We start from the raw sequence: 22,529 nt of genomic DNA on the forward strand, positions 1-22,529 counted from the left end.
TGCGAAAACCCTAATGTAATGTGTGCAATGGACACAGCCCTAACTACAGGCTGTACGAGGTCATTTCAGGATTACCCAGGCTGGCTAGGTTGGCTGGTCAGAATGTCACTAGCATGGTGGATGTGATTTTTGGAGCTTGTTATTGAGAAGGTCAGTGTTAAGACCTATTATATAAACCTGAGTAGTAGCTACAGATTGGTCTAATAATCTTCCATGTTATTTACCAAATTAAACCAAGAACCAAGAAATATAAACAAGTTATATGTGTAAATCAATACAAAATCATCATAAACCTAACAACTTTAATGGATGGATACGGCTCTTTAGAAACAAACAACTCTGGTGTTTGTAAGGATGGTTTTTATTGGTGGCTGAATGGTCAAACATCTCTTCAGTCTATAGACACAGAACATTTTTGATTCCAAACCTTCAATCAGGAATTTCAGAGAATTAACAGAAGCAGATGTGTGTCCTCCATTTCCTCTGTGTGCAACTCAAACACTGAACTGAGCGCAAGAAACAGCTACAAAACTAAATTTTTTTTTTCCAATGCTTTTTTTTTTCCCATTTCTTTAAACATTGGAGTCTGAACCTTCCTAATGAGGGTCACTACTGGATAGAAAACTAAATAAAACTTAACAAATTAAACATCTAATACATTATTATTAAGAAGAACTGTTATACCAATCTGATGTAAAGTAAAAGCCTTCAGTGTAGTAGAATGGCAATTAGGGACCAAATCGCATGCAAATATTCATATATTGGTTCACTTAAAAAAAAAAAAAAAAATTAAAAAAAAAAAAAGCTTTCCAAACAGGTGCATCCTTAAAAATCAATGGCAAAAGATACCCTTTAAAAGATACACTTTAACATAAAACAGATTCTTACGAAGTGCATGAAATTAACAGATGTCGTTTTCATCCAATTGTAACTCAAAAGGCAGCAACTCAATTACGTAGAGATGGCAATCTCAAGAAGCACGATGACCAGTGCACCTCAGACACGCTCGAGAGGGCCATCCTTTCCGTCCGCTCATTCTGATCTTTTCTACACTTAACAGTTACCTATATGAAGAAAGAAAAACACTAAGGAAAAAAAAAAAAGATATTGGGCAAAGTCTCAAATATTTCTGACTTTGCAGCTAACTATAAATGCACACTACTATGCAATGGGAAAGGAACGTGGAAAAACAAACAGACAAACAAAAGCAAAAAACACAGGCTTGGCTGCGGGCCGTGCTGGCGAGATACAAATCCCAGGTTCCCAGTGACCTCAAGCAACACCAAGCTTAAAAACAAGTGGAATACAATGCAACATTCACCATGTTGCTGTTGGGTGGAGTTCAGCGTGTTGTTGTAAATGGAGCCAGCCTGAACCACATGTCCACAAGAAAAAACAAAGATACTGTTTGTGTTTGTTGGATAAAAGATGTTGCTAATGGTTTGTCAAATTCAGGACCTTGGACCGATTGGAGAGCACCTGTGGAAAATGAAATCCTGACTTAATTTATTGACAGAGCTTCCAGTAAGCCTCTGTCATTTTAAGCAGCACTGAATTCTACGCAGATGTGCACCAGTCAGGCGTACACAGTCGTGCATTCTCACAGTATGATTTCATACCATGCGCAAAACATCTGCTCATCAGAGATTTAATTCAAGTGTTTAGTGGAACTCCTGTTGTCTCTCTCTAAGGATCTTCTAAACAGCCTCACGTTTTCAGTGGTGTCTGGAGCGCTCCTTCTGCCGGCTGAAGGACCGTCGCCGACGCCCTCGGCTAGAGGAGCGGCTCATGCTCCCGCTCCTACTGCTCCCAGTATTAGAGCTGCTGCTCCGACCATGACTACACCTGCTGCTCCGACCATGACTACACGCGCGGCTTCCTCGGCCCCGCCTCCCGTAGCTGTGGCTTCTCTCACGGCTCCTCCTGTACCCGCTGGGGCTCCACCCACGGCCATGACGCCCGTCACCACTCCGCCTCCGACCACTCCGACTCCGCCCATAACTGGGCTTTCTGCTGCTACTCCTGTGCCCATGACTCCGCTCCCTGCTGCGATTGTGCGCGTGGGCGCTCCGCCCACGCCTACTGCCGGAAGATTCTGGACTGCGTCTCCTTTCTTTCAAACCTCTCTGCTCATCTCCTGGAGGTTTCTCCTGCTTCCTTGCTTTGTTCTCCTGCCGCCCCTTTGTGACAGAGCACGCAGCGACAGGCTTGGTTTCTTCCGACCGGCAGGTCACACCGTTCAGCTGCATTCGCACTTCACAGGCCTGGAGGTCAAGCTCGCTCTCTGCTGCTTCTGCAGGGAAGTCAAGCTGCTCCCCCTGCTGGCAGTCAGCAGTAGTGCTCTTCTTGAGCAGGTTCCCCAGCAGACGGTCTCTAAGCTCACGCTCTTTCCTCTGCAGCTCCAGAGCTCGGGCCTTTTCTTGCTCCACGCGATGCAGCTCTGCCTCCTGCTGCCGCCGCCGCTCCTCCACTTGCTGCAAGCGTGCTAGCTCCGCCTTCTGCTTTCGGGCAAGCTCCGCCTTCTCCTGTTCTAGCTGTTGCTGTTTCAGGGCCTGCAGAGGGCACAGGGATTCCACTAGTCTGAATCAGGCACTGACACAATTTTTTCTGCCAGCTGAATGAAGCTATTTACCTCATGTAACCCTTGAGATTTTAAGGAGGCTACCATTAGATTAGACTTCAAATACTTTGAATAATGAGTAGAAAGTTGCTTCAGACAGGTGACAAATTTGGGTAGAGGTTTGCAATACATCTCACCATACATACTAGCTTTTTCTGCTTTGGAGCTTTTGACGTCCAACTTGTGCTCCTTCTCTAATTTTCCATTAAACTGCTAAGATTAGAGATTTTGACCTTTCCCCTACAGAATTTCCATCTCCTCAGCCCAGTCATTGGCCTATCTTTGTGACTGAATTGAAGGTAAAAGCTTGTAATTGTACTCATGCAACTTGCATATGGAAAACTGCTCGTGTTCACGCTTTTAATGCTGGACCCGTACAACAAAGCGCTCCGCCAACACATGCCGTCAGCGTCCACACCTCATTGCTGGTGGGCAGCGTCCACTGGCTGCGGCTGGGCTCGACTTTTCCTGTAAGTCTAATGAGCTGCTGCATGGCTGAGCCTAACAGGCTCAGTGGTGACTGACCTTGGCTCTGCTCAGCAGCTCAGCAATCAAGCGGATGGACTCGAGGTTCCTCTGTGCCAGGAGCAGCTTCCGCTCCTCCGTGGCGATCTTCAGATGCAGTCTTTTCTGCTCCTCCTCCTGCTGCTTCTTTGCCTTTGTTGGGAATTTATAATAATTAGTAATAACATATGTTAATTAGTAATCATTTATATGAAATACTACCAATTAACGCATTACTGCATGATGCAACTCTGCACCTCGGCTTATTAGGTTTGACTCCAATGGTCACTGATCTAGGACTCACCAAGCACACTTGATGGCAGATGAATTTATGTTTCTGACTGCACCTTTATTATAGCTTGTATTGCCCAAACTAAACCACCTCAGCTCTTTTTACTTTACCCAAAAACTGAGCGCCTCATCATTATCTTATGCAAGGAAAAACATTCCACTAAGGAAAATCCACCACCTTCTTCTGGTTCCTTTTTTCTTCTCGCTCCCTCAGCCTCTCCTCGCGTCTCCTCAGCCTCTCCTCCCTGCGTTTCTCCTTCTCTTCCTCTTCCAGTTCGCGCTGCTTCCTGCAAAAAGAGTCGTAAAAACAAGAACTCCCGAACCCTTCGGCCAAAGACAACGCCTTGAGCCTCGTACTTTCAGGTAGCCCGAAAGGCCCCAGGGGTGTGGTGTTATGAAGAGAACAGTACCGCTCCTCCTCCTTGCGCCTCTCTTCTTCTTCTTTCTCTCTGCGTTTCTGTTCTTCTCTCCGCCTCTCCAGTTCTTGGAGCTTTGCACGCTCCTGTTGGCGCTTCTTCAGTGATGAGTCACTCAGGTGCTTGGTTGTGTCAAAGGTCACCTGAAAATACATTAATTGCCTTGTGTTACATGGGCAAGGTTCAAGGTAGTTCATGGCAACGTTCTTGTGAAAATATCACAATCTATAAGAAGCATAGCACTAGTGAACTAAGCAATGCCTCTCCATACATGAAGCCTGTGCAGGAGGTTGTCTCTGATTACTAAAGGTGTAGGACTTTCAGAAATAGGACAAAACCCAGGGACAAAAAAAAAACTTAATTATTTGGATAACAAGGACAATATGATTACAAACTTTATATCAAGGGGGTGAAATATGAGGAGTGAGACTCAGTGAGACTGAGATTTATCCATTAGAGATTAACCACACACTGCATCTGCTGACCTTGATACCACACGCCACTGCTTTGCCATCCTCTCCTTTGAGCATGAGCTTCATCCCTCTCAAGATGTCCATGGCCTTCACAAAACCTGTGTGCTCCTCGTACTGTATGTAGCCTTCAAAGTTCAGGTGTCCACCAAACGAGAACGTGTTGAAGTTCTTGCCCGTCATCTCCTCTCTGTACGGGTCCAGCATAGGAATGTCCACGTTGCGGATCTTACCGAAGCCCTCAAACACAGCCCTGAGGACGGCTTCTGAAGGCCTGTCGGAAGGGCTGTCCTTCTGGGCGAACCACTTGCAGGGAAGCCCCTCAAGGTGGATGGTGTCGGGTCGTTCTCCCGGAACGGTCTCGTTCATGTCCTTGGCGTCCCTGAAGAAGGAATCCCAGTCGTGGCGGGTGGGGAAATCTACCTTGTTTTCGGCCGCGCGAACTTTCAGGATGTCTGTGAAGCCGCTTAGCTTGATGCTTTTTCCATCTAGCTTGGCCAGGAAGCTCCTGACGGCACTCTTGTTCTCCACCTCGCCCTCAAAGCGGATAAAATCCATAGTGCTCTTGGAGATGCGCAGGGAGGAGAACTGGTCAGGCTGGACCATGTTCTTCAATCTCTCCATCACCTCCCAGTTGGAGATAGACTTGCCAGGCATCTTAAGCTGAGGCAGAGCTACACTGATTGTCATCCTGGCAATGGGCTTCAGGTAGAGGTTGTATTCTTTACAAAGCTGCACAGCTTCTGTGGTGTCATGGACAATGGTTGTCATCTTGGCAGCTGTTGTTAATTGAAACAGAGAAAGACTGAGTAATGTAAAGAGTACAACCACAACCAGGATAAGATGCCAGATAATGGAGATAACTGTGAAAGTGCTTACAATAAACTAGGCTAAGAAGGACCCATATCATCTACAATTATAATGTAAATACTGTTCGAGGCAGTGGTTTAAAGGCATACATGACCTCCATTTCCCCCCCAATTTCAAAGAAAAAATATTTTATTATTGTGAATCAAAGCCCTGGCTCATAACTAGGTAAATAGCACACAACACCAGAAGTGAGAAGACCAATGAAATGACAAAGCCCCTTCTAATGACTGACATTTAATTTTATATATTTTCGTTTAAAATATTCCTGTGGACAAAGCAACTTAATACCACACAAAATTGGACCAGATCAATACTAAAAAAAATCTTCCCTTTGCTTACAGGATGCCTTCAACCATTTGCAATACCTTAAGGCAGTTGAGTGCTAAGATCAATTAAATGCAAGTGAATGCAAAACCGAACCAGGTACATCTGCTCAATAACAGGAGCTGCATTAAAGCCAGACGACTATAAAGCCAAGATGACTATATTTTACTTCGTAACGAACGAATCTCCCTCCACTAACGCTAGCTAGCCTAGCAAACGTGCTAACCACGATCTTCACCACCAGAACAGCGCTGGGGACTGACACGGACTCGAATACATTACGGGTGAATGAAAATCTAATAGTATAATATAAAAACCTAATATGAAAACACAACTATTATCTGTGGAAACAGTGTCCTGAAACTTTAGCTATTTAGCGTTAGCTGAAACCGCTAATGCAGCAGTACTTCGCTCTCTAGCCTCTCACTCACTAAAAACACAAACAAATGCTTCACAGTCAGAAAAACATTCGAATTTATTCACAAGTTGCAACCAACCTTCTTGATAATGTGCCAAGGAAACTGGTTACATCTTTCACATGCTGAAAGGTGACTAATAAAGCGCAGCTAGTCTAGTTTCCACAAAATGGACAGGACGCTTCCGACTTCCTGCTACGTCATGAAAACCCGGAAGTGTTTGTCGCTTCTCGTGATGCCATCGTGCGATATTTTTTTACATCTGAGTTTTTGTTAATATTCAGATGTTATTCAGGCTGGCGCGTGATCCGCAGCTAGTGAAAATAACAAAAAAATAATCAGGACAGAAGGAACTGAATTATCACAAGAGTACATAACAGCTACACATACTGGGGACTTAATCATTCACATGGCAACCTACAGAGGAATGCAGTTCCAAACACAAGAAACACACAGATCCAAACACGCAAGCAAGTCCAGATGACCCAGCAGACATTGCAAATAGGGCCAAATCAGCAGTGATAATACATAATACATGTAGCAATCAGCTTAAAGACTTTAAGAAAGTGGAGAAATACCATAGTCCAAGAGCAAGGTTGTCGTAACGGTGCGTGCGTGTGTGTGTATGTATATATATATATATATATATATATATATATATATATATATATATATATATATATATATATATATATATATATATATATATAAACCGTGCGGGAAAAAGGAGTTCACATGTAGATCACCGACCAAAACGTCTCTGTCACCATGAGATCACAAAAACACCTCCATCATGTGATAATTATACGTTTTGTCCTACGTCCTTTACTCCTCCAAACCTTTGCAAGGATTACCGGAGACGTGGACTATTAAAGGGGATGAAAACAGATTTTCAGTCTGGTCACGTTAAGCAGTGCTGGGAACAGAAAGGGAAGGTCTTTTGTGTATCAGATGAATAAAGTTAGCCAACTGCATAAGAGCCTGGATTACCTAGAAAAACGTCAACCTAATATAAAATGGCTTCGCTAAACCGAATTTGAAAAGCTACATAGAAAAAAAAAACTTGAATGAATTTGCTAGTTTTATGCCGTAAACTCCTCGATAGCTTAGCTTTAAAGAGATCATAATTAAAACGATATAATGACATTTGAGATAAAAAAAAAATAGACGTAGGACAAAGCGTATCGGATTTGGAATATTTTTGCCTACCGAAAACGGCATTAATCTCTCTTTGACATAATGCACGCATGACTTCAGTCTTCCACTCACAAAAAAAGGTGAATGTAGTTTTTAGCTAGAGATTTTGCTTTTGAAACGTGATATTAAGTTTAGCGTAAATTTGTTGGAAAGGAAATAGGAAATGATCAAATTGTAATTGATCTTAAATACACTGCCCTTGTATCTTTAAATCAGATATTCCCAATCTCCCCTCTAATGTAGTGTAGTGCCTGCTGTGATGTGGATCTAGTCAGGCTTATACAGAGTTCGGGTGAATGGAGATGGCGTGGCCTGCTGCAGACCTTTTGGAGCGTTGACCAAGTTCCTTACTGAAACATGTTCTTTTTTTAGATCCTTTATGTCATCAACAACTGACTTTACCATTATTAGTCTTTAGTAGTTTATTTCAGTTTTATTTGTTTCCGTTCTGATTAGGTAAATGCCAGCACTATGTAACACTTTGTGCTCCTACCAAATGAGAATGTACTTTTTTTTTTACTCTGGGTGCTCTAAGGTTTCTTTTTTATGCCATCTTAAGATTCTTTGATAGGGTACATCTGCTGTAGCTCACCCTTGGCTTCTTTGTTAGGTGTCTGGAACGGGATCTTTGTAGAGCTGTAAATGTAAATGTGAAAAGTACAATATAATGCCACGAAATAGAATTGTAGCAGGTTAAAGAAGAAGGAATGTTCAGGGCTCTTTTTTTCTTGAGGATATAATAATTTTTCTGTCTGTGCTGTTTGATAATATACTGACAAATGCAGGATAAATGTGCTTATAGGCTTTTAAGAGAGCATTTTTAATGATTCCTCTCATGTTACCAGAACAAATGTAAACATTTTAAATGCCTGTCATTTTTACCAAATTCATGATCGTATATATCTAAATTCCAATTTAAATAATGTCATATTAACATCTTCTGAAGGATTTAAACTTTCTAGAACATTCAGTTAAGAAGTGAAATGTAACATATCTGATACTTGCAATCAAATGAATAATAAACGCACACCAGAAGGTTGGCTATTATGCAAGCATTAATGATTCATTTAAAAACAGGTTAAATCGAATATTATAGATAATACATGTAATAGAATAACATAAAGATTTTATTTTTATATTGCGTGAATCATTGTTTTCTTCCAAAGGAGAGTGGTTGAATTCACAAAGGTATGGTTAAAGTGCACTGCAAAATCTGACTGATTTCTAAAATTACAATTTCGATGATATAATTTTCATGTAAACAAAATGGAAAAAAACCCAAACTATATTTCTATATTTACCTTGTTTAATTTGACTGAAAGGCCTACTTATAATCCTTCAAAAACATAAATGACTCAAATCATTTCAGACTGACCAATTTTCCCAGTGACATAGGTGTTCACTACAATTAACATCTGCATTAAGGAATGGTATTCAAAATTTAAAAGCATGTTAGGAAACATCCCAAGCATTTACTACCTACCATTAGAGCAGGTATAGTGCTAGCAACAGATAAGAGGTGTTGTTGTCCAGGGAGCACACATACTGTCATACTGATGAATAAGTCATTCTGGAGAGGAGCATCAGTCAAATGCTGTACATAAACCAGATATCAGATTTCAGTGATTAAGTAATTAATTTTTAGCCTCACCCAACTTAAAGTTTGACAGAGGTTAACAGCATATGGAATAATTTTTAAAATATATAAAATAGCAGCTATTTCACACAACAACAGCTTATAAAAAAAACAGCGTGTAAAAATCTGGCTGTTTTCATATATTGACTGCAAGGGTCATGATTGCTTTTCACATTTATCCATCAATCTATGGTGCCTCTAAAAGCCACTTATAACCACACCAACCCAGAAAAGGAAATCCAAAACAAAAGAGCCTTAAAATGCACACAGTCCCAAAGGAGGCTAAGACTGAACCATGCAATGAGGAAAGCAGAAAGTACAGGCTCAAAAAATCGGCTCCAAACACACAGGTGCAAAATGCATTATGCATAAGTGATCGGTTTCTCTGTTCTGACAAAATCTAATATATTTAAAGCTAATTAATTTAAATATGTATGTAAATAGGTTTTTAATTTATTTACATACATATATATGACTGTATTAATAGGTCTGAGGTTATTACTCTCATAAAAGCAGTACAAGCTAGAGTCTCAGACTAATGTCAAAGTGTCAAGTGCAGTTCCATTGTGATCCAGCAAGTGTTGATAAGTTTAAGTTCCCATGTGGGTCACATTTCCACACGGACTAAAGCTTTAGACAGACCTAATTCAGCACTAATTCATATCACCAGTCAAAAGCCTAACCGCCAACTGTTTGTCTTCATGCTGTCAATGCTTTTGGAGTTTGACATAATCTGAAATAACTACTACACTAAAAGGAAAATGGTGACTTTCTCAGGTCCCAGAACTCATTTCAGTTAAAAAAAAAAAAAAAAGAGTACCGTTTCATTTTCTTTAATTCCATCAATTTTTTTTTTTTTACACTACACTGAAAAATGTATCTGTTTTATCCAAAGAGGTTGGACACAGGTCTAGACTTGACGGGGCTCTTCAGGGACTCCTCCTCTTCCTCGGTTTCCCTGAACGAGGTGCTGTGAACAATCTGGGTCTTGGACCGGCCTCCCTTCAGCTTGATTTTGCCAATGGAAGCCTTGCGGTAAAGTGGCCTGGGCCTGGCCCCGCCCACACCCTCACAGGCTCCGCCCACACCCTCCTCAGTCAGGACCAGCATCCGTAACGGATTCAGGTTGGACTGGAAGACCTTAGGGAGACGCCAGTGTCCAGCACCACCTTCCGTGTCCTCGTCCCCATGGACCCTTATAATGTCCCGGATGTCCGCTGCCACGGCCGTGCTGAGGTACTGATGGGGCTTTCTCCCGCTGTAGTCCCGCACCTCCAGGTTGGCGCCGTGAGCCTCCACTAACAGTTTCATCACCTCCACGTGGCTGTGCATGGCAGCCAGGTGCAGAGGGGTGTATCCTGCACATGAGCGGGCGTTCACATCGACCGCCACAGAGTGCTGTTGCGCAAATGTGATCAGCATGGCAATGAGATCACACTTGCCCTGCTTGGCAGCCCAGTGCAGGCACGTGAAGCCGGTGACAAAGTCCTTCTTGGTGATGAGGCTGGGCTCACGCGTCAGCAGACGCTGAAGGTTCTCCCATTCCCCATCGCTTGCGCACATCATCCACTCGTGCTCCAGCGGGTCCAGCGCGATGAAGGCAGAGTCCTCCGACACAGAGTCTCCGTCGCCCTTCACTGAATCTTGTCGCCCAGCCGTCGCCCAGCCCTGAGAGCTTCTCCGGAGCAGGCTGCGCCGCACCTGCGGGGATTCGCCCACTACCCGCTCAGCCAAGCTCTTGCGTCCCCCGCTTGGCGCACTGCCGTCCGTGCCTAAAGGCGCCGACGAGTCGGCGTCGCTTACACCGGCCATCGCATTGCTCGACGTGTCGCGTGTCCCACGCCGACGGGCTGCGGGCTGCGCTGAGAGCGCGCGTTTGCTGCGCGCCGCGTCCAGCTTCCCCGGGCGGTCACGGAGGCACGTGTCCTCAGTCTCGACACGCTCAATTTCGTCTGCCGGTTTATCTTTTTCAGGCACGTTTGCAGGCTCTTTTTCTTTCAGGTTTGCATCATGCGAACGGTTATAGTCGGAATCCGAACCGGTTGCTTCAGTCAGCGCAACGTCTGACACGCACGGGCCGTTATCCTCTTTCTCTGACACACTCACGTGCATTCTCTTATCGCCACTCGTGGCTGCAGGTGAATCACTTTTTTTGCTACAATCGTTTTTTTCATAGGATTCCAAACTGTTCTCATTCCCGACTGATGCCACGTCCCGGATGCGATTGAATGAGTCGTGATCGATGCCGTTTTCTCTAACATCTGAATGACGTTCCATTTCTTTGGTCGTTTACGGCTCCACTGGCGTTGCAGTGCGGCGATGCTGAACTCTGAGCGAGAGGGGTCTTGCCATCTTCCGCCTTCTCCCTCCTTCTCCCATGTTCACGATATTTCTTTTTCAAACAGACAATTTTATCCTCGTTTTCCTGCTTGATGTAGGCAACGTTGTCTACAGCCCTCCCGAATGCCTCACTGAACAATGTTCTTTTGTGGTTTCACTAGCAAAAAACACTTTAAAATGGTCTATTAACACTTTATTTTTCACACGCCCCCCCCTTTTCAATTAGAAACTCCAAAACGGCCTCTTGTGTGCACTCTGTCGCCATTGTGCAAATTGTTATTTTATTATTAAATATATGTTATTCTATATTTGTTGCACCCGAAGCATATAACATATTTAAACATTTTGCAAAGAAGCAGGTAACGATATCCTGTCCTCCGTTATCAAAAGTGTGTCATCCACAAAATCAGTGGGTAGTGTCAGATAGGGGTCGCAGTCCTCGCAAAGATGTTTGCGTCCCATCCTAGCAACTCCCGGTAGCTAAAGAGCTCAAAGTTGTGTAACTGGTTTACGTTATCGATCATTTTGGCTCAAAACCCCGAGAATACTACAGCGAGACAGCATGCTTGAGTGCTCCAAAATGGACGCTAATGCATTGTTGCAGTGACGAGTGTGATAAGGAGGGTCAGGGAAATACCATTTTACACTTTAGGGGTTGAATTATGACCATTATTAAAAATGTGGGTATGGCGTTATTTACGCAAATGTAAAAAAGTAAATTAATAATATTCCTTAGAATTAAGTATACATTAGAAAACAACAGAATTACATTTATAATACGTTTTTAAAACACGATTTGCGATAGATTCACCTGAGCGACAGATTTGACTGAGTCGGTTGCCTCACTTATTGGGATAGGAGCGATGAGTTGGCTTTGTTACTCATCCGTAAATAAAATACATTTAAAGTCTTTTGTTATTAGTTAATTTTACAAATGGCATCTAACATTATCTTAGTTATTACAAATGGCATCTAACCTAGGTTAGTTAGCTTAGTTATTACCGAACCTAGGTTAGTTAGATTAGTTATGACCTAACCTAGGTTAGTTATTACATAACCTAGGTTAGTTATCTTGTTATCTTAGTTATTACGTAACCTAGGTTAGTTGTCTTGTTTATCTTAGTTATTACCCAACCTAGGTTAGTTATCTTAGTTATTACCTAACCTAGGTTAGTTATCTTAGTTAATACCTAACCCAGGTTAGTTATCTTAGTTATTACCTAGCCTAGGTTAGTTAGATTAGTTATCTTAGTTATTACCTAACCTAGGTTAGTTATCTTAGTTATTACCTAACCTAGGTTAGATTAGCTAGTCTGCTGAATGAAATATTGTGTTTGGGGTAATAGTTGTCTGGCTGTCTCTCTGATAGCTAGCTGTCCCAAGGTAGTGAAAAATGTGGTTGAGAAATTATTCTCTGCTCAAGCAGGCAGTGGTTAAATTACAATGTTAAGACATCGTATCATTATTGTTATTATTTGCTAACGCTGGAGAGAACCAACATTGCTGAATAACTAAATAACTAAAATAAGGTTGAGCTTCTTAACTATCTATCTAGTTAGGTAGGATAGCAAACTATCTAGCTAGGTTATCATGTCAAGCCTCTCACATTACATTTGAATGAATACTTTAGATAGTTAACTGTTTTAAAAATGCGCTAGATTAGCTCATTAGGATTTATTAGCCATTACAAGTCACATTTTTATTTGACTTTTAAAGTGTACCATGACATTTATGTTAAAAATTAAACTCATACAAGCATCTTTTGTCAAACAGTGTAGTTGTTAGGAATGCTTAGGCTAATGGAATTGAAATTAGTTTTATTAGTTTTGAAATTTGATTCGTCATACACATGCACAGACAAATAAAAATGTGTATATGTTGATTATTAAGAATTAAGTTTAGAATTGAAAGGATGTCACTTATAAAACTAACTGTAATTTTTAATGATGAGTATGTGCTTGTGTATGCCATTATTAAAGTAAGTATGTGTACAACATCGCAAAGTACTACACACACACACACACACACACGTGACAAACATAATGTGGGAGTCTGTACCATCACATTACTCTCACGGAATGCTCTGCCCCCCACGAGTCACGTGGTACGGCCCACGGCGTGCAGGGGGATTTACGTGTGTGCTTGTAACCACGCCCCCGGGATTGCAAACACCTGCACAGGGTTTAATGGTGAATGTTTGTCTGTCTATTTAAACAATCCCTGTCAGTGTGTGCACCGTTGTTACTCATTGTCGCTACTTTGTGCGATATAACTCTCGATATATGTAAACAACGCTGTAGTCGTAATGTCTGTGTGTGTTAGTCATCAAATGTTAAACGTGTTCTCATGTTCACCGTAGATGTTGTATGTGAGTGCCACCTTTGTCGTATGTTTAATGTTAATAAACGTCTTGCACCGTCGAGGAAGTCTGCCCTGCGCCATTCAGCACTCGGGCCAGCAGCGTTACAAAATATATATATATACCACGCCCCCAGGGGATTGCGTACACCTGGACAGGGATTAATGTTAAACGTTAGTCTGTCTACTTACACCCCTGTCAGTGGAAGATCCCCGTTGGTCATTGTTTCCCTGTAATGCCTGTTTGTATCGTCTTGACTTGCATGTTAGTTAGCTTTGTTAAATGTAGAGTCGTGCTGCTCGTAAATGTTACATGTGCGTGCCACCGTTAATGTCTGCGTTGTGTGTTAATAAACATCACTGTCACCGTCGAGGGAGTGTGCGCGTCTGTACCACGCCCTGCGGCACTCGGGCCAGCGTTACGAGATATATATATATATATATATATATATATATATATATATATATATATATATATATATATATATATATATTAGTGTCCCTATTTGTCTCCTTTTTCTTCTTCATTTGTCCTCGTCCACTTTCTCTGTCGGGTCATGCTGGATTTGACCGTCTGCCAGATCAACTGGTGAACGAATCCAGAAGCCAGGGCTTCTATTTCATCATCCTCTGTATTGGTGAGGACAGTAGCACCATGGTGAACAATGACACAATGTAGTGTTCAGACATGAGAATTGTTTCTGCATCACACTGCAATGTATATCTCAACATCTAACCAGAAGTTAATTTAAAAAGTGTCTTGCATCCTTGTTTTCTTCTCATTATCAGGGGAGACTGGCATTGGAAAAATAAACATCAATGGACACTTTATTCAACACCAATTTTGAGAACTTTGAGCCATCCCACTTTGAGCTGAAGGTGAGGCTGAGAGCTCAGACTTGCGACCTCCAGGCAAAGGAAAGAAACGTTGGATTGAACCTCACATCGGTGAACGCTGCTGGCTTTGGAGACCAGATGAAAAAGCAGGGAAGGTAGGCTTTTTATCTAGCTCTGTGTCATTGATTTGAGTGTTCTGCAGTAATGAAGTAGGTTTGTCTGAATGACTTTAACAATTGTTCATGGTACGTTAGAAAGAATAGCTTTAACTGGATATACTGTACTGTTCCTCTAATGCAGGGGTGTCCAGATCTGCTCCATTACCGATGGAGTGCAGTACAGTTTCTCAATTACTAGCTTTAGAAGGTGTGTTTAACAGAGGAGTTGAATAAAGTGTGTTTAGGCAGGCAATGTATTGGACCAGAGGTGGGCATCCCTTTTCTTTTAAACCAAAGCACTCTGAAAAGATATTTGCCTCTGTTTTTCTTGGTTTGAAACACTTTGCATTTTACAGCTATTAGAATATTGTGGATTACATGGACACTCAGTTTGAGTCCTACCTGCAAGAGGAGCTAAAGGTCAAACGCTCCCTTCATAACCACCAGGACTCCAGGATCCATGCTTGCCTGTCCATCATGGCACCAGCAGGCCACTCCCTTAAGTCTCTGGACCTGGTCATCATGAAGAATCTGGACAGCAAGTTCAGCTTTCTCACCACAGTCAACATGCCTGTGTGTTTGTCTTCAACCCAATAGCATTACCATGACTGAAACTTCCCAGCAGCCCTGCAAACTGCCGTACTGCTTCCTATGAGCTAAGGCGAACATCCCCAAGTGTTTGAGGTTCATGCTTGGACAGAAGTGTCCTGAGCAGCTTGTATAATAAGCTAAGCTTAGATGCACCGATGTGAAAAGGCTAATGATCCTGTCTGTGCTTTCTTTAGTTTAGTAGTAAATTCCAGGAGCTTCTCAGGTATGAGAACAAATTTGAAATCCTGTATATTAACTGCTTTTATTTATTTTTGTTGCATGGTATTGTGATGCTGGTGGCACAAAGGGAGCAAGATGTGTGGTTGCTAGGTGCTCTTTATTTTCCATAAATAAAGACATTAACGTTTGGCAACATAAATGAAACAAAAGGTAAGTGCTTGTGGTGGTTCTCCCCGCCAGTTACCCAACAGGTAATCTGCTAATGCGCAGTGCCGTCCCTGCTGACCTGCAGGTTGAAATGGTGGAAGGGCGAATCAAGGGACAGTTGCACATGGTTAGTAGGCCGCTGATTGGGAGAGGGGAAGGTGTGCACTGTGGTCCTCCTGCTGGGAGGCCAGCCACCTGTGACAGGTATACATTTCAATGTCTGTCTGACCTACAGTAATGGTCTCCATACAGGGGTGGCAGTCTCACACAGTTAACGACATGGAACTGATAAGACATGGGTGCTTCTGCTGTACATCAGCCCTTGAACTTAAACCACGATTGTCTGAAATTAAGTCACATTGACATGCTGGTGAAAAATACCATTAAGGAACCCTGCTGAACAAATCCTAATGTAACATTACTCATAAAGCAAACTAAAAATGACTTCTGCATCAAACAGTTTGACAGGTAGACAGGTGTGAATGGATGGCTTGTTCTCCTGGAGGTATTAGACCACCGTTCACAAATCTCTAACGACTCTGCTGTTGATGATCGTTCTGCACTGCTTTGCTAAAATCTTGTCGTGCTGTATGAAGAATATTCCTGAAGATTGTGTAAGTGCAACATAAAAGTAAAGAAAATGCGTAATCTGAATAGATGACAAGCACTGATGACTGATGAACAAATGCTAATGTAACATTACTTAAAAAGCAAACTAAACACAACTTTTGCATTAAACAAGTCAGCATTTATGGTAGGTGTTAATGGATGGTTCTTTTTCATTTTTGCAATTCTTCCGGTGGGCTTGGCCGCCATATTACTTTACTTGTATATTATCCCAGGGGTGTCACTAGAAATAAAGTCCTTCAGTCTAGTTGGTGGCTTTGTTAAATATTTGGGTGTGATATAATTTAGGCTGCTTAATTTGTCTTGTGGCTCTGTGCCTTTGCCATCCACCCACATTACTATTGTCCTAAATGCAACACCCAAAACTGGCACATGCAAAACAGTGGCGCCACCATTCACTTGGCAACTCAAGGTTGGTTAGTCACCCAGCTATTAGATGGGCTAGTCTGAGGGACGGGCTACTTTTAGAACACATGAGAACAACACTAAAGAACAACTTTAGTATTTTAACTTGGTAGCAAATTTAGCAGAGCCTGACCTGTGGTGGGATAAATATGACCCTTGTGCTGACCTTAGAGAGATAAAACTGCTGAGAAGTTTTAGGGCTTTGTTTCCTGTTTTAGGTCTATCATCCCAGTCATTGCCAAAACAGATACTAGCTCTAAGAGTGAGCTACACAAATTCAAGATAAAGATCATGAGTGAACTGGCCAGCAATGGTGTGCAGATCTTCCAGTTCCCCACTGATGGGGATCAACATGGCCATGAATGTATGTGCTGGAATGTTTCTACTTCAAAACCATCATTACATGTGTAACACACCACAGAATAGTGGGCACTTTACATTGGCCTGAGCTACAGCAGTAGGCTGGCTGGGGTCAATTCAGCAGTATGGGGTGTCACTGGTTGACTCTGGTTTTTACCTCTTCTAGATCCACCTGCCACTTGTTATGGTTGTCAGCACAGAGGAGGTGAATGGTGAAAGCAAAACAGTACCCCTGGGCTGTAGTGCAAGGTAAGTGTTCCCAACCTTCTTCACAGCCATAACCTAGGAGAGAACTCGCCAACAGCAGACTGAGGCTGTTTAGCACAAAATATTAACATCCAGTATGTCTTCAGTGCATTAGCCTCCACAGCTTAGTCACATACTCTGGTCCTGACATAACAGAAAATGTCTGTTTCGGTTTTAGAGGAGAGTGCTTATAGGCAGCTGTACACATTCATAGAATAACCTGTGTGTGTGTGTCTTTGCACATGTTCCTCTTCAGCGGAGAATAACAACTACTGTGACTTTGTAAAACTGAGATGTTGATCTGGGTAAACATGGAGGATCTCCGTGAGCAGACTCACACGCACCACTACGAACTTTACCGGCACTACAAACTAGGAGATGCGCTTTAGACACCGATGCTGAGTCCGAACCAGTCAGGTACAGATCACTCAGGCTTAACACTTTCAAAAGTGATTGAGTTAGGGTTACAAATTTAAAGAGTCTCTCTTGAACACCAGTCATTTATCGATAATTAATTGATCAGCCCCGATGCCCCACAATACACATGACATATGTTCATGATCATATAACCTGGTTCAAGTTTTCTGCCAAGTTGTTAGCTCTGTCTAACTGACATGCTTTCTATGAGCAGCGCCACTGATTTTACTCGCCAGTCCTACTTGATGTAATGGCACCTAACGGTAAAGTACTTTTCTGTAGTCAGTGGTCCAACAGTCGGTTGTGATGGGAACATCATCCCTCGATAGCTGTAGTTGCACTTTGTCCTTTCTAACATGTACAGTTCTTCCTAATGACTCTTCAGTGTGTCTCTGAATGGGATGCGATGTCCTGGCTCAACAAAGTTCATCACCGTCAAATGTACTTAGTGGCATAATCACTTTAGTCATATTGCACATTAGTTTTAATGATTTCATTTACTTCCCCGTTATTGCAGTTTTTCTTAACCAGTGCTGAAATAATGGTTGAATGAAACTAGCTTCCCTGGTCCATGTTTTCCCTGTCTTGTGCATTTTAGTTCCATGTAGTTTAGTTTTCTCCGCCCCTCGTTTGATTGCTCACACCTGTCTCTTGTTTCTAATCTTGTTAAGTTCATGTATTTAAACCCTGTCGTGTGGTGTTTGATTAGTTTAATGTCTGTTTTTGAAAGCCTGTCTCTTTATGTAAGTTTGTACACCATTTGTTCTAGCCTGCTTCCCCAGATTGCCTTTGTGTATCCTAGCCCTTGTTTTTGTTGCCATGTATCCCCGTCATCTCAGTGTTGACTCTGTGACCCTGGACCGTTGTACCAACTCTGGACTTGCCCTAATAAATCTCGCTCTTCTCCGCACGTTCGTCCGCCTCCTCACCGTTAGTCGGATGTCAACTTTTTTTAAATGGTACATACATAAGAGGACTAGTTTTATCTAAAACTAAGCACTGTAACACAGTGGTTACAAGGCACACTTTCATTTTTTTATTTTTTTTTCCACGTGGAATGGGCCCACACCACACTCTTCGCTAATTACATGATTGCACTTTCAGAAACCATGTGAGATTTATGCGACATCACAGTAGGCCCATAAACAACTGTTATGAAAAGTCAAGCCTTGCAATTTTATTCATTTACTTTCGATCTCTTAATTGATTAAATTCTTAATGGCAAATAATCAGTAATCTATTAATAGTTAACAACCCTAGTGTCAGTATACCTTTGACATCATGCTGCAGGCTATTAGAAGTAGTTCCCAATACAGTCTTGTGATTTATACTGATCAAATACTTTATTTATTTGTACCCCAGTTTTCTCCAAAGGTTGGTTATCTCCAGCTCCACCCACTAATTCCTGGAGGGTGAATGCTACACGCTGCCTCTGATAAGCGTGTAGTCAGCCACTGCATCTTTTTGAGCGGCCACCAATGTGACATCACTGGATGGCACCTTTTTGGAGGAGTGCGCCAACCACTATCTCCACCTACGTTGGCAAGTGTCCGCCGGGATTGGTTAGCGGAATGTTGAGAAGGGAGCATCCAACCCACCTAGAGGGTGTGACTGTTGGTGAGGCCAGTGGTGCACTCTGGGACTCCCCTCTAGGGATGGCTCTGGCATAACTGGTGATTGTATCAGCACTTGCCCAATGACATGGCTAGTGCTTAGACTAATTATAGTATATTTATTTGGCTTTTTGCACTTCTGAAATTGACTTGGCATCATACCGTATAAGTTTACATTTCTCTGATTTGATTTTTCTGCAGTGAACAGATCTTTCTAAATGAAAACGTGTTTAATTTTGGACTCCAGTGTGACCAGGTAAAACCACAGGTAGAGGTGGTCTGTAGTTGATGCTGGTTTTTTGTGTGTGTGGTAGCCTACAGCAAACATATGAGGCCAAACATCAGTAGATTCTGGGTGAGCTCCAGCAGTGTGAGGAGATGAGACAGACATTTGTCCAAAGAGTGAAGGAAAGAGGCTGAGTTTAAAGAAGTAGGAAATGAAGCCCCCTGCAATTTTTCTTTTTCTAAAACTCAAAGCTCAGAATTTGTCTAGAAGGCTAAGCAGCAGTGCCAGAAGCCACAGTCCTCTTAGTCGTTACTGTCGTGTCTGTGCTTTATTAAGTTGTTTAATCAGCTTCAGTTCGAGTGCCCTTGGAGCTCACCACAGTCTGCTTCGTCAAGATGGTCTTATTCAGCCTGGACTTTAAATGCGAGAGTCTGGCTGTCTTTCAGGCACCTGGTTATGTGGGGAGTGGGTAAAGAAAAGGAAATGTCCTTTGTTGAGAAACGGAACATTGGGCATTTGTTATTTGCAAAGGTCGTCACTATTTCTCTACTGTGGGAGTTATGAAAATGGTGGTTGTGTGCCGCTCCATGCTGTTGGATGAAGAGCAAGCTAAAGGAGGAGAGGAAGACTCTGGAGGAAAAGATGCTCTCCTTCAGCACACGCAGACCTGCTGCCCAGCTGTTCAAAGCCCAGTCCCTTAACACCAATGATGGCAGCAAGATGTATGTATGATGTAACTTACTTCACTGCCCACTTTACACAGCATAGAGTTGAACAAGTGTGCATGAACTGGATTTGAAAATGCATGTTTGGGGTTGTGTGCAGGTGAACACACATGTACAGAGTGGGGCTGAAAATTTATATAAACTAAAATCTTTTAAATAATTTCACAACTCCACACATTAACCACGTCTGCTGTTGTCTAAGGTTTTTGTGGGCTACACTTTAAATCTGAAATAGTATGCCCTACCAGTGCCCAGCTGCGCGTGTGTTCTGCACAGCTGGTTTAAACAGACAAAACGTATCCACTGGCACTTGCTGTTATCTCTTTAAGGAAAGCACAATAAATACAATCCCCACTCTCATATCCTCATGCAAATGAATGTCCTTAACATTAGCACATGTAATAATTAAATTGTTACATGTTAAATTCTTGATATCAAATTAAGTTTGACTAGTAAGAAATGAAATTCCAAAAGTATAAAAATTCTCAGTGTCAAATATTGAATTGTAGTTATCAACACTTACGTTTTGTTTAGAACCAACTCCATTTTTACTTGATATCAGAAGTTGGATTTTTTATATCAGAAACATTAATTTTTATGTGTGGAATCTATGGCAAGCCATTTTATCTTTTATTCCCATTTTTCTTTATCATAAATTCAATTTATATATGTGAAAAATAGATTTTTGATATCAAGAATTCAATGTTTCTAGCAGAGATAGCTGCTGTATACTAGATAAACCAAAAGAAGGTTTACTGATTGCTTTGTTGAACACCTTTAGACCATCAGAATTGAGAATTAACCAAGAATTTTTTTGCCAATGCAGTTTACTACAAATTTCCGTTGCATTAATGACGTATCTGTTTGCATTGGCAGTGGCTGCCAATGGGCTTGCCTCCTAGAGCTTCAGAAGCATGTAGCTTGCACATCTGATTTGTGTGTGTGTGTGTGTTATATAAAATATATATATAGCACATTTTTGAACAGTTTTATCTGGTACCTTTCCAATAATAAATGGAAAATCTGGCCTCCTTTTACCTGGTGTATTTAATCAGGCTGGAGTATGTAAACACCTTCACTGTACAACCTGTAGAGAGGGGGGGGGGGGGGGTGTCTGGGGGTGTGTGTGTGTGGGTGTCTCTCCATGACCATGTCTCTTTCAGCTTGGGATTCCTGTGAAGAAATGAATGCGGTACATCTACTCATACAGTGATACTTCCACTGTCCTTACATGTAGAATATTTTGTTCATGTTACATGATGCCACATCGTTCATTGTTAACTTTATTAGTGAAGCAGCATATCAGAAATATTTGATTTTGGCATGTTATTACAGTATAATTAAAAGCATTGCTGAACATAAGTCTTGTTTGTTTTTGTAGTATGCAGTATCATGACTGGCACATTTTGATTCTTATGATTAAAATTTTGGAAGGTGAAGTATCATGCTCACCTGCCACATAACACTAGATGGCGCCATATGACAAGTTCATGACTGTGTGTGACGGCGCTTGACCCACATACTGTCTTTACAAAAATGATTTGCAGGAGATCAGAAGAGACCCACAGGCAGATGGATATTGTTTGTGGGTATTGACACCAGTATGCCTTCTTAAATTTAAGTTCACTTGGTCTGCATAATGGTCATTAGTCACTGTGGTGTAGATAAACAGGGTTTATAGGTCATGAATGGATTAGTGTGATGGATCAAATCCTAGAACCTTTGCCTAAAAAAAAAAAAAGACTACAGACTATTGTGTGCATGTTTCACCACTGTTTACTACCAACTTTGTGTAAAACAATAAAATATGAACAATATGAGGTAAAGCTTCGGCCAGATCCCTGATTGGTTGCTAGGGCAACGGGAGTAGAGCAGAGAGATTCGGAGCCAGTGGGAGGTAAACAGGTCAACACTGGAATTCAGTTTGCTGCATCTGGTTGCACTTCTGTCTCTATTTATCATTTTGCTTACAGAAACGTTAGAGGGTACGTACGCCCAAACTGTGATGCTTAAAAGGAAGTTAATGGGCTAAGGGGACAGCTCACGCGCTAACTTGTGCTGTGCCGCCATTTAATTGTTATGTACACTTGAAATTTTGAAAGATCTATTCTGCTTAAGTCCTGTGAACTTTAAGTTCTTTAGAGTCCTAATTTACGCTTTCCACATCAGTGTGGTTTTCTGTACCACTGAGCAGGAAACCAAATCCAGATCTGCTCAGACTTTCCAGCACAAGGCTATTTTTCTACTCAGTTTTGTTCTGCATTTGGTAGAGATGAAAGATGGTCTACTATCAAAATGTAAATTTGTTGGTCAAAATCAATAACTATAGAAAAAACGAGGCAATAGAAAATGATTGCCAGGTGAACATGAATCCAAGCAAGGCCTGCTTATCCTCACTTACACCCTGCCGTCATTCAGATTTCTTCCTAATGTCAGTGTTCTACATTTGTAAAGGAGCCTTCTGCTTTGAAACTAAATCCAAAATGGAAACAATT

At 41.9% G+C, this 22,529-nt stretch overlaps 3 protein-coding genes across 4 annotated transcripts; 1 reads left to right on the forward strand and 2 right to left on the reverse strand.

The window, feature by feature from the left end:
- Positions 1–924: 924 nt before the first annotated feature.
- akap17a (A kinase (PRKA) anchor protein 17A) lies at positions 925–6,125 on the reverse strand. Of its 2 annotated transcripts, XM_027025081.3 has the most exons (6): positions 5,993–6,125; positions 4,317–5,080; positions 3,826–3,974; positions 3,594–3,702; positions 3,146–3,277; positions 925–2,552 (listed from the first exon to the last, which is right to left on the reverse strand). In XM_027025081.3, the coding sequence occupies exons 2-6, from the start codon at positions 5,070–5,072 to the stop codon at positions 1,716–1,718; spliced, it is 1,983 nt and encodes a 660-aa protein (XP_026880882.3). In that variant the 5' UTR covers positions 5,073–5,080; positions 5,993–6,125; the 3' UTR covers positions 925–1,715. The 2 variants fall into 2 exon arrangements, with proteins under 2 accessions (XP_026880882.3, XP_026880881.3); XM_027025080.3 differs by having other exon boundaries at positions 3,594–3,974.
- A 2,092-nt stretch (positions 6,126–8,217) lies between these two features.
- Positions 8,218–11,644, reverse strand: sowahca (sosondowah ankyrin repeat domain family Ca). Its single transcript, XM_081720904.1, is given in 4 exon segments — positions 8,218–10,997; positions 10,999–11,226; positions 11,229–11,297; positions 11,299–11,644. Coding segments are annotated over 4 exon segments (1,716 nt in total). The 5' UTR covers positions 11,350–11,644; the 3' UTR covers positions 8,218–9,629.
- A 2,602-nt stretch (positions 11,645–14,246) lies between these two features.
- Positions 14,247–21,105, forward strand: septin10 (septin 10). Its single transcript, XM_035522698.2, is given in 11 exon segments — positions 14,247–14,434; positions 14,794–14,979; positions 16,666–16,825; positions 16,974–17,017; positions 17,019–17,056; positions 17,310–17,339; positions 17,342–17,434; positions 17,437–17,470; positions 19,398–19,490; positions 19,492–19,570; positions 19,913–21,105. Coding segments are annotated over 11 exon segments (1,059 nt in total). The 5' UTR covers positions 14,247–14,261; the 3' UTR covers positions 20,042–21,105.
- The last annotated feature ends 1,424 nt before the right edge of the window (positions 21,106–22,529 follow it).

This window comes from Electrophorus electricus, chromosome 9 (assembly GCF_041902795.1).
Source record: "Electrophorus electricus isolate QZ-2024a chromosome 9, ASM4190279v1, whole genome shotgun sequence".
NCBI lineage: Eukaryota > Metazoa > Chordata > Actinopteri > Gymnotiformes > Gymnotidae > Electrophorus > Electrophorus electricus.